The 12,352-nt window shown below is 34.5% G+C and overlaps 1 protein-coding gene across 1 annotated transcript; it reads right to left on the reverse strand.

Annotated features, from left to right (window-relative positions):
* Positions 1-9,314: 9,314 nt before the first annotated feature.
* On the reverse strand, positions 9,315-12,137 carry LOC126891527 (zinc finger MYM-type protein 5-like). The gene is made up of 2 exons (XM_050660704.1): positions 11,315-12,137; positions 9,315-9,319 (listed from the first exon to the last, which is right to left on the reverse strand). Exons 1-2 carry the CDS (start codon positions 12,135-12,137, stop codon positions 9,315-9,317), a joined length of 828 nt encoding a protein of 275 aa, XP_050516661.1.
* Positions 12,138-12,352: the final 215 nt, after the last annotated feature.

The following is a 12,352-nucleotide window of genomic DNA, read 5'->3' on the forward strand; positions in this document are numbered from 1 at the left end:
ACACATTGTCTGCTACATATTATACTCTATATATTTTTAACTTTCTTTGCGCCTTAAAGCCACAGTGGTGGCCCAGAGTCAATTTTTGCATATTTTCTTTATTCATTTTCCTGTTTTTTGGGGTAATTTCGGGGAAAATATGGGGGTGAATTATACAAATTTGTAAATAATACTTGTACATGGGTAATCGCTGAAAGTTTTTTTACGCTAGCATAAGCGGTTCAGATGGTATATATAAAAAGGAGCTTTTTAAAATTTAATATCCTGTAATTAAAAAATGGACAATTGCCCTTAAATGAAACCTATACCAAAAAATCAGACATTTATTTGTGATTAATTACCGCTGGGTTGCTTCTTGATTCCCATTACGGTTAGGGAAAAATATTTTTTTTAACATCTTTTTAAAAAACTTGTCAACTTTGGGGCGCCACCTCCGCTAAACGGTGTGGGATAGATATATGCTGTCGCGGAATAAATTGTAGGAAATATAGTCCTCTTCATATTTCTATTGAGAAATTTTTTGCAATGACGTACAGGAAGGGCTACGTTTCCCAAAAACGACAAACTACCCCCTTTAAAGGGATGAAAATGGGTGTTCCGGGGCTAAATCTTTTAAGAAAAAGTTAGTCTCATTAAAAGTACTCCTTGATATACTGAAAAAAAAAAAAATATATAACCGGACTGATTTGCGCGAAGTTCAACCTTTGTTTCCTACACTATATGTATAACATGAGACGGTTTCGTTCTTCACAATTTATTTGTTTCATGTTTCACGTTTCTTTGATATTAAAAAGCAATTGAAAGAGCGGCGCCGACAGCAACGACCACGTCACTATCCATTGCCGACTATACAAATATTTTGTTTTATCGATTAGCTTATCACATGAAACGGTTGCTTTTATTACAACTTATTTGTCTCGTGTTTTACGTTTAATGTTTCACGTTTCATGTTTCTTTGATGTGCCTTACAGCTTCAGAACATAAATTATAAGACTTCTCAATATTACTTAAGTCCTTCCTCGTTAGTAGGTGTAATCTATCCAATTTTGAATCACACACTGAATCTCGAACTTGATCCAAAATAACACTGAAATGTACTATTAAAGCAATTTTTTCAGCACACATTTTTCTTTCTAAAGGACTTAATTATATATGACCTAAATCATTGCTATGTCCTATGTGGCTTTTTGTAAATGTACATGTACATTTTCCGCTTTCAGTGACTTTAAGAATCATCGCTGCAGGGCAAAAGCTATTTATTTTATTAGTACCCTTGGTTTTCAAATATCGAGTACAATTTTGAACTAAAGGACTCTAGTACCCAGACCTGTTATATACATACTTAATATGTTTTCCTGATGATTTACTTCGAAGTGTAATAAATCTAGCATTAGTTTCATTTTCTACACCATTTTTCCATATTTCGAATTCTTCAAAAGTGTTAAACTTTAAAGTCTTTTGTTCAACATCAATGTCATGTTTACCCTTAAAATGAATGATCATATATTTTACACTTAAAATGACATAATGGACATTTTTGCTCTTTATTCGACGTTTCATTTTTACCTTGTGAATGTGATTTTAAATGGTAAGTAAACAAGTTTTTTCTCGAAAAGTTTCTACCACAATTGCAACTGTACGAATGGAGATGTTCTGCCTTGTATTTTAATTGCTTATAACAGTTTAGGATCATTTTCATGATTTTTTTTATAGGGTAACTGACCCAGTAATAGACACTCAAGCAAATTTTAAGTTTAATAACGTTTTACTGAGGCACATCTTCATATACTATATTTGACACTAATGAATTTAAAAGCATATTTTATGTACTTTCTGGATATAAATAAGGACCACAAATTTTATAAAATCTCTTATTTAAAAAAAGGTAGCACATGAGCTAGTAATTGTCACAAAACATGGGTAATGGACATATTATGGACTTAGTAATGGACACCATTATACGAGTATTTTGCCATTTCAGGCACACTAAAATGACCCCTATTGTTCTTTACTTCAGGTTCTTTTATATTACAAACTATGTCTTCAATAAAGTAATATAATACGTCTTCTTTAACTGGCCATTTCCCGGAATTTATGCCAGCACTAACCATAGTTCGGATATCTGTCCCGAATTCATCATGTTTCAGCACTATTCCTACAAGCAAGAAATAAAAACAGGTAAGTTATAAGGTATTTTACAGTTATTTTTCATTTACCTGGATAATGTGTATCCATTTACTTGACAATAACATGTTGATTTGTGTTTAGTATGTTTTCATTTTCACTAAGATCAAGATCTTCGTCGAGATAAGTAACGTCCATATCTGAATTAGAGCTGCTTTCTTCATTGACTGTATTTGTTTTTTGTTGTTTTTGTTATTTTCGGACCATTCTTCTTCTTTACTTCATTCTCGTAAAATTCTCGATATTTCCCACTTGAAACTACTGCAGGAAATATTTTTCTTTTTTGTTTTGGTGTTTTTAAAGTTACATCAGGCGTTTGAGGAAATACTATATATCTTTTAAATGGAGTTGGAATTTTAAACCCTTCTGATTATTTTTCTTCATAGTAGCGAATATTTTTTTAGGGAGGTGTTTCCCATTGACGTCTCGATGGTCCAGCGACTGGTGATGTAATACCTATATTTTTGGGGCGTATTTCTTTCTGTTGAGGATTTTCATAATCCAATTTTTGGGGAGGTGTTTCCCATTGACATCTCGATGGTCCAGCGACTGGTGATGTAACACCTATATTTTTGGGGTGAATTTCTTTCTGTTGAGGATTTTCATTTTCATAATCCATTTTAATTTCGGCCCAGACACTATAAAGCTTTGAATCAGATATGTCTCCAGACCAGGTTTCTCTTTTTGAATATGTTTGTATAAATTCTGTAAGGTAATTTTTTTCAATTTTATTTTCTAGTACATCTAAGGCATTTTTAGGTGTTTCTTTATCAGAAATATGTGCAGCAACTATTCTGTTTGGTATGCATTTTGTGTAATCAACATTATTTTTATTAAAGGGGTACAACCCACTTCTTCTAAATCCATTTTTAATTGTTTCCTAAGAAGCATATTTACTAAAAACAGATTCTAAAATAGTACCAAAAGTAGAACGTGTCACATCTTTTGGAAAGTTTTGAAATTTCCAATTTCTCACTTCTGCTGACCAACCAGCTTTAAGAGATTTAAAAACAGATATGTCAGGTTACATAATATGGGTAGTGTTGGGAAAAAGTGATACCAAAATAATTCCATTATCATCGCATAGCTGGCTAACATGTTTTGTTGAATGTGATCGATGCCCATCGACGAATAAAATCACTGGTCTTTGGATATTGTTGGATTTTAAATATGGCAGGAAATGGTTCGAAATGTATTCATAAAATACTTGGGATGTCATCCACCCTGAATCAGATCTACCAAAACCCCAATTTTCTGGCACTGATTTAGCTATAGCTTCTGGGATTCTCTTGTAAGGAAAGATCAACATTGGAGGAACATACTTGCCATCTGCTGAAAAAGTGGCCATTACGGTTATCTGCTCTTTTTCCGATGATACCCTAATATAAAAATCTTCTTTGTAGCCTACAGGGCCTAGAACTTTTTCACTCTTCGGACATAGGCAAAATCCTGCCTCATCTCCATTGAATACCCGAGTTGGATCTAATAATATTTCATCATATCTATCTTCCTCTAAAAAAATTGAATTTCATCAAACCATGCTTCAATTCGGTCTTGTGTTACTGCTGCCCGAGCTTTGCTGACAGCTTCAGGATATCTCTCTTAAATTTTAGGGTGACGTTTTAAAAATCCTTGAAACCAAGAACGCCCAGGAGCTTTATTTAATAAATATTTAGTTCCTCGGTCAGTTCCCTCAAGAAATTTTTTCACTGATAACATAAGGTTTTTGTCTATGAATAGGAAAACCCTTGCGAGTCATTGCTAGTACCCAGTTTTCAAAAACATTTTCTTCTGCTTCAGGAAGCTCTGTTGCTGGACCTATTTTCCGAGGAGTAGTAGCAGGCGAGTATAATTTACGGATCAGTGTGGTTCGAGGAACATTAAACTGACGTGCTGCAGCTTTTCTACTAATTCCATTTTGTGTTACAGCTTCAATAGTTTTTTTCAAGTCGTCTTCGCTGTATGAAAAAAACTGGCGAGTGCCAATTTTTTTAGTTTTTGGCATTTGCTGAAAATTATTGCCCAAATTATTAAACTGTGAAACATAGTAGCTGGTAAGTAGTAAATTTTAGGTGCGTCCATTACTAAAAACTGACCGTTTATAAATGGACACCCCCGGTATCCAAAACTAGCCCTCTCGGTTTATTGTGTATTAGTAATGGTCACCCCCTAAATTTCAAACTAGATAATTAAAAATATCTAATTTGACGAAAACTACAGCTAATATCATCAATAACAATTAAAACTAAACCTGTTCCATTTGTAAAAAAATATTAAAACTTAAATTTAACAAGTAAATTGTAAAAAACGGTACCTTAAATAAACACTTTACATCAGCTGACTCACACAAGCTTCATTTGATTTTTAATCTGACTTTTGACAGATGAGTGAAGTAGCTATTTCATGATTGAAAATATGATGGACAATACTTCAGAGAACACTTAACTAGCCCGATGTGGGGGTTACATCAGACATTTCCCTTATTTTCTGATAATTTATCAAATTAGTGTCCATTACTGGTACAGTGTCCATTACTGGGCAGTTACCTTATGTCGCCTCAAATTAGAAATATAGGAAAACGTTTTTGGCATCCACCACATTTTTCCCTCTGTTTTTCATTTTCCATGTCTGCAAGTCAAAAGAAAAAGTATCGTACTTATCACTTTATTTTATGTAACAAACTGAAATTTTAAACTAAACTCTAAAGCAGCGATTCCCTAACTGTGGTACGCGTACCACCAGTGGTACGCGACGATTATTAAGGTGGTACGCAAGCAGCCATAGGACATACACAGTAAAATTTACTGAGTTAATAACCCCACGGCGCGTGGGGGCGTCGCGTCTAGTTTGCATTAAGCTCCGCCTATTTTGCTGGCCAGCGCATCTTTCGGCGACGCGAGTCAAACAGTGACAAAGCTATCGAGCGTCCGCACGCATGTCCAACCAGCTAGCATTCGTCAAATTACCTATCTAATTTGTTTTAAGTCAAGTTTAATATATTTGAATTAACATGGATAAGTGGCTTAGTAGTGTAAAAAGACCTTGTGCTCAAAATAATGTACCACCAAGTTCATCTCAAGAATTAAATTGTGCAGTGATTCAAGATGATGTTAAAAATTCTTTACCATCGAGTTCCACTTCGGAGCCAGATTGTGCGGTAAGTCAAGAAGATAAAATACCTACTAAAATTCGAAAAATTACTAGAAAATATGACCCAGAATACATAAATATTGGATTTACGATGACGGATGTAAATAATGAGCCACGCCCTCAGTGTGTCATCTGCTTTGAAATTTTATCAAATCAAAGTATGAAACCCTCATTACTGAATCGTCATTTTAACACAAAACATTCTACATTAGTAAGCAAACCGAAGGATTTTTTCACCCGAAAATTAACAGAAATGAAAAGCACTAAGAAAGTCATGTCTTCATTTACTGGTAGTACCGAAAAATCAGTAGAGGCATCATTCTTAGTTAGCCTAAGAATTGCAAAGTCAGGAAAAGCTCACACAATTGGCGAAGAGTTGTTGTTACCTGCAGCAAAAGATATGGTTACCTGTATGTTGGGTGAGGCGTCAGCTAAAAAGCTAGAACTGATATCACTGTCCAATAATACCGTTCAACGTAGGATCGACAGTATGGCATCAAATGTTAAAAATAAAGTCATCAATCATGTAAAAAGTAGCGATTTCTTTTCAATACAACTTGATGAGAGTACAGATGTAACGAACTATGCTCAACTTATGGTTTACGTGCGGTATATACATGAAAATAAAACAATTAAGGAAGATTATTTATTCTGTGAGCCGTTATCAACACGAACTACCGCGGATGACATTTTCAACAACCTGGATGAATTCTTTGCTGAAAATGGACTTGACTGGATGAATTGCGTTAGCTTCTGCTCTGATGGCGCTCGAGCTATGACAGGTAGATTCGGAGGTGTAGCCACAAAAGTAAAATCTGTTGCTAAGAATTGTACTTTTATGCATTGCAGTATACACAGACAAGCGTTAGCAGTAAAACGAATACCCGAACAATTTAAAAATGTACTCCAAGATGCAATCAAGGTGGTAAATTTTATTAAATCTCGGGCACTTAACTCTCGTTTATTTTCAAACTTGTGTTCCGAAACGGGCAGTAACCATATTAAGTTGCTGCTACATACAGAGGTTATATGGCTCTCGCGAGGCAAAATGCTGAACAGATTATTCCAGTTACGTTCTGAGGTGCAGCTGTTCCTGATGGGGACTGATTTTGAATTACGCAATCGACTGACAGACGAACACTGGCTTATATCATTGGCTTACTTATCAGACATTTTCAATCGCATCAACGACTTAAATCGTAAGTTTGCAAGGTAGATCTACAAATAGATTTTCAGTAAATGACAAAATAAAAGCATTTATCAAGAAATTTCAAATGATTGAAAAGAGCGTGTCGAATGAGAACCTAGCATCTTTTCCTAATTTAAAAAATTTTATAACTGAAAATGAACTTACAGTGAGTGAAATTATGATCAATAACATCAAAAATCACAGCCAAATGATCGTTGAAATATTTGAAGAATATTTTAAAGAAGATTATTCGGAGTTCAGTTGGATAAGGAACCCATTCGTTTCGGATCTGGATAGTGTTCGTGAAAATTTAAGTGTAAATGAAAAGGAATCTCTGATAGAGTTATCTTGCGATGGAGCTTTGCAAGTGGAATTCAACAAAGAAGTGCTGTGTGAATTTTGGCTAAAAGTTAAAAATGAATATCCATCGCTGTCCAGAAAAGCATTACTGTTTCTAATTCCATTTATAACCACATATCTCTGTGAGAGCGGATTTTTTGCTATGTTGATAATAAAAAATAAAAATCGTAACAAGCTTAACATAGACACTAATTTGCGCCTGAAATTAAGTACAACTGAGCCAGATATTTCCTCTTTTGTCTCGAACATGCAGCATCATTTTTCGCACTGAGTATATTGTATTTTTTCCTATAATTAATAAATAATAATTTTATCATAAACAGTTGTTGTAGTTTTTATTACTTTACCATTTTCAAGGTTTTTTAAAGATTACCACAGTTCAGTGGTACGCTACTAATTTATAATTTCGTGTGTGGTACGCCAGATTAAAAGTTTGGGAACCACTGCTCTAAAGTCTTAACTTAAGATAATCAATACAGTTTAATTACAATAATTACAAAACACAAAAAGAATTAAATATTTACTCATGTATTAGAACCTTATCTAAACAAGTCTGGGAATGGCGTCATCTGGCAGGCATAAATAACTTAAATCATTTTTTTAAATATGAATTTGACATTACATGGATGCGCGAGCATCGAAGACGAATTGTGATGATAGAGTAGTTGAGTTGCCGTTGATTAGGTGAGAACAAGTGTATTTAAATATTAGCGCCTTGTCGTTGTCGCGTTGCGGTCGCCAGTTGTTTTTGGTGAGAACAGTCCCTTAAAAATATTTGTTGCCAAACTAGCTATCTACTTAATGTTAAATTCGACCAATTTATAATTTGGGAGCAAAAATCAATTTTGTTTTCGAATTCGGATGTGCTTTTACGCACGACAATTTGTGCTGAATCGCTGAACTCCTTCACCAAAATCCTAATATCTGAATAATGTCTTAAATAATTTAATTTAACTTTAATCGTTGAGTGAATAGTTTAATATACAAATATTTATCTGGAGAAAGCAAATGATAGGGTTTTCGAGAGGTTCTATGGTGGGCAATCACTAAGAAAGTACTCTCTGGTGAGTATATAAAGATTTGCGAGATATATGCGTGACGGGTCGACCACTAGTGCTATGACAGCTGTAGTGGAGACATAAATTTCAAGTGAAAGTGGGATCAGGGCTCAGTGCTTAGTCCCCATCTATTCTCATAAGTATTGGTTTAGATAACAGATAATCTGCAGGGTGACATTCCTTGGCGCATCTACTTGGGGTAGAAAATTCTGAAAAGGATCTAAATACAAGCTCAAAAGGATCTAAATACAAGCTCTCAAATAAAAAAAGCAGTAGGACAATAACAGAGTATCTACAATGGTATTGGAGACAAATGATTTAATAAATTTAAAGGGTTATGTAATGAAATTATATATTGTTAATTATGAGGCTTTTTAATGCTCCTCATTTCCTTTAGGCTTCTGCCATGTGTCATATAATATTAATATACAGTCTGTTCCAACGAAAATATTTGACCGCCTTCCCCCCCCCCCCCCAGAAACTCAGAAACCAAGAGCTTCTTCAAAATGTAAAAAAACATCAATTTTTAATGGGAGGTGGACGAATTTTTTGCAAAATTCATGCTCTCAAATATAACCTCCTACTGCCCCCACTTTTTTTAAATAGCAACTGTGATCGAGTGACACATCATTTGAAAGGTAATTTTTTTCTCTAAACGACGCTCTATTTTTTTTTAATTTGCGAAATCACTTTTAAAGATAATTTTGGATTTAACTAATTTATAATAAATTTGTTAAGTCCAAAATTATCTTCAAACTTATTAAGAAAATTAAAAAAAAAGTGGTAGGCACCTGTAAAAAACAAAACTGTATACGTATGTGTATTATAAGTGGGTAAAAATTCGAGCAACTGCGTTTTATATGATAATATGGGGTATCTGTTTCAGGTTCCGAAATGTAAAAGGAGCCCAACGCCACAGAATCCAGATACTGAAGATGCCAATTATGAAGGGAATGATACTGATACCGAGGTTATCATACCTGCGGCAGCAAATGATGTCATACCGACAGATGATGCAGTACTACCTAAAGAAAGCGAACTGGCACAGCATAACAAACGAATCAAAAAAGAGAGTCCCCAAGCAAATTTGAACACCCCATTTTCAAAAAAACATAGTTTTTCTGGAATTTCAGCTGTTGAAAAAGCAATAGATAAATTAAGTGCAATTGCTGCACAGACAGTGGCGTATTAAGACGATTGGGGGACCCTGGCGGGAAAAATTTCGGGGACCTTCGACAAAAGCGAATAGCCTTAACGATAACGATTTTATGGATCTTTTAACTTGCCAGTAACCAATTTGTCTGCAACTAGCAGTCGTTAGTAGGTGGTTTAAATAATACACGCATGCGATTTTGAACGAAACAAAATTATGTTTATTCTGAAAAAAAAAACATTTACAGTAGGTAGTATGTACATATGACTTAATAATTACTATTGTTATATAATATATAAGTACATACACTTTCCCTGAATATACATACGCATTTCAAATGAATTTACGCCTTACTTTTTCTTTTGAAAATTCATCAATTATTTTATCGGTCTCAATTTTATCCAATATATCTTGTTCTATATACAATATAGCCATATTATTTAAACGTTCCTCCCCCATCGAACTTCTTAAATAGTTTTTTACTCTTTTTAGTACAGAAAAAGATCTCTCGCCTGATGCGTTCGAAATTGGTATCGTTAAAAATATTTTTAAAATTGTCTCAACATTAGGAAAAGTCGATGACATTTCTTTGGCAGCTCGGTACATATCTTTTGCGGTGGTCATTAACTCGTTATTTTCCTGCAGGAAGGGTAGAAATTGGTTTAATTCGTCTTCGATGTTGGACACATCAATATCGTAAATTTCTTTCAGAGAATTTACTGCGGATGTTTTTGATTCGTCTGACAATGCTTTATCAAAAAATACCATAAAATGCTTTAGGTTTGCATCGTATGTCTGATTTCTCCGAGCTAACTATGCCTTGGTGTTGTCACATATAACGTAAAATGAATTTACAAGGAAATTTTCCTTCTTTCCAAATTCGTGTTCACCTCCTTTCACTTCGTCATGAAAAGTTTTTCTCTTAAGAGGTCGTCGACTTTGTCCGTCTTCTTCAAATGTCAGGCCTGACAAATCAGTTGCATCTTCTTGTACTTTTTCAAATTCATCTCTGAAATTGTCAATAAAATTGTACAGAGACTTCAGGAGAGATGAACCTTTTGACAATTCACACTCAACTGATTGAAGTGATTTACTCGTAGCGTTTAGTCGCTGTAGAATCGTGTTCCAAATCACTGTCATCAGCGCGGTTTCAAATTTGCCCATTTTTTTCAAAATTGAATTTGCCTCGATAATCGTGACTTTTTTCTCTTCGCTCGAATTGCAAATCTCAGTTAATGCCGCTTTTATATACGTGTACCCAAGTCTTATAGCTCGTACAGCATCCGCTCTTGCTGACCATCGTGTATCTACGAGTCTCTTCACCGAAACGGCATTTTCACACTTATTTAACTGTTTGCACAAAATTTGCCAACGATGAGTTGATGAAGAAAAAAAAGTAAATAAATTCTGCACAAACATAAAATATTCAATCGCAGCGTTGCAACTTTCTGCTGCAAAATTTCCAATCAAATTTAACGAGTGGCTGGCACAAGGGATATATGCGCACTCGGACTGTGTTGTTTAACCCGCGCCTGAAGTCCCGAGTATTTTCCTGACATATTGGCAGCATTGTCAAACGATTCCCCCGACAGTTTTTAATATCTATAAGGGAAAATGAAAGTGTAGTATGTCAAAGTGTGTAAATAATTTATTTCCTTAGCTGAGCGCTTTCGACATAAACGTCATCATCGGAGCTAACGTTTATGTCGAAAGCGCTCAGCTAAGGAAATAAATTATTTACACACTTTGACATACTACATTTTCATTTTCCCTTATTCATTCAAGTGTGTACAAACTTATCAGTCTTTCAACTATTTTTAATATCTATTCCCAATTTGTCCAACATATCCAATATTTGTTGTTCCAAATATGAACTTGTATGCCCTTCTATTGGTATAAATCCGACAAATCTCTCTTTGATGTCACCATTGGACGTAACATATCTTATGACAAATGTCAATTGATCTATATGCGAAACATCAGGCGTAGAGTCAACGATGATCCCATAATAATTTGCAGCCTTAATTTCATCAATTATGTGTGCTGTGACTTTTCTACCAATAATGGTGATACATTCATCACAAACATTGTGAGACAGATAATTCACGTTTCCTCGTCCTTTATTGCCGTATTTTTGTAGGTGCAATTTCAAGAAGTCGTCATACTCACTTAGGTATTCTAAGCATGTTAAATAATTCCCTTTTCTTGTGGAATCCTTGCCTTCGTTATGCCCTCTGAACGCAATCCCCAAACTACTTAACAGTTTTATTGTGGATATAACCCGCTGCAAGACTTTCTTCCAGTAGTTTACCTCATTTTCTTTTCTCAATAATAACTGAGTATCAACTCTGTTAAAATTTGAAGTTCTTTTATATAAAGTGCAGATAGCTACCATGTGCTCCTTTGAAAGTTCGTGGTCCGATAACGTAACGATAATCGTTTTCCAGTTCTGGAAACCAGTAATCAATTTCGATTTTGATGCAGAAAACAGTTTGCAAGGGTAGCAATAAACACTTTTGCTTGTTTCTGAAAACTTTAACCAGTCTCGGTCTTCCTTAATTCCATTTGACTTCGTTCGATAAAAATGTTTGTGAGAAAGTCCTCTATAATAAACTTCATCTCTATCTTTGTACGCTGATTTTAATTCTTCAATATTCCCTACATTCGTTGGCTTGTTTCTAAGAATATAGTCAATCATTTTATCCGTTAATATCGCGGGCCATAAAGCTATATCCTTCAGTTTTGTAACATCAAAATCGGTGTCTTCGTCGTCTTGGACGTAACTGGAATTTTCAACTTTCGGATTTTCGCCGCGTTCCTGTTCTACTTCTTCATCAAGTTTTTCCTTCGATGTTCCAGCGATGCATGTTTCGGAAGAAATTTCCACGGTAGGGTTTTCGGAGTTACCAGAAGTTGTACAAGGTTGCTCATTTTCTGTACTAACGTTTAAAAATTTGTGCAATGAATTTTTCTGCTGTTCGGCAATTTCTAGATTTCGTTTTAACCTTTTCTTTTTTTCTGCCCCACTTTGATATCGTTTCATGTTTCCTTTCTGAAAAAAATAGTTTTTGTATTTTTTAGTCTACATAATAAAAAATATTTAGAGGTTCAACTCCAAAACTTTTCAATCTATATCTATATGAAAAATAACTAGTGGTGTGTTGTCACACATGGTACTTTCCATCAATGTGCGTGGATATGTAGAAATACATCAGTTGAGATTATTTTATTTAAGTAACTTCATTATAATTTTTTTAA

This window comes from Diabrotica virgifera, chromosome 9, assembly GCF_917563875.1.
Source record: "Diabrotica virgifera virgifera chromosome 9, PGI_DIABVI_V3a".
Classification (NCBI taxonomy): domain Eukaryota; kingdom Metazoa; phylum Arthropoda; class Insecta; order Coleoptera; family Chrysomelidae; genus Diabrotica; species Diabrotica virgifera.

What these genes read in the sequence shown, in the direction of transcription:
- LOC126891527 (XM_050660704.1), bottom strand. Translation starts at nt 12,137, where the DNA reads ATGAAACGATATCAAAGTGGGGCAGAAAAAAAGAAAAGGTTAAAACGA.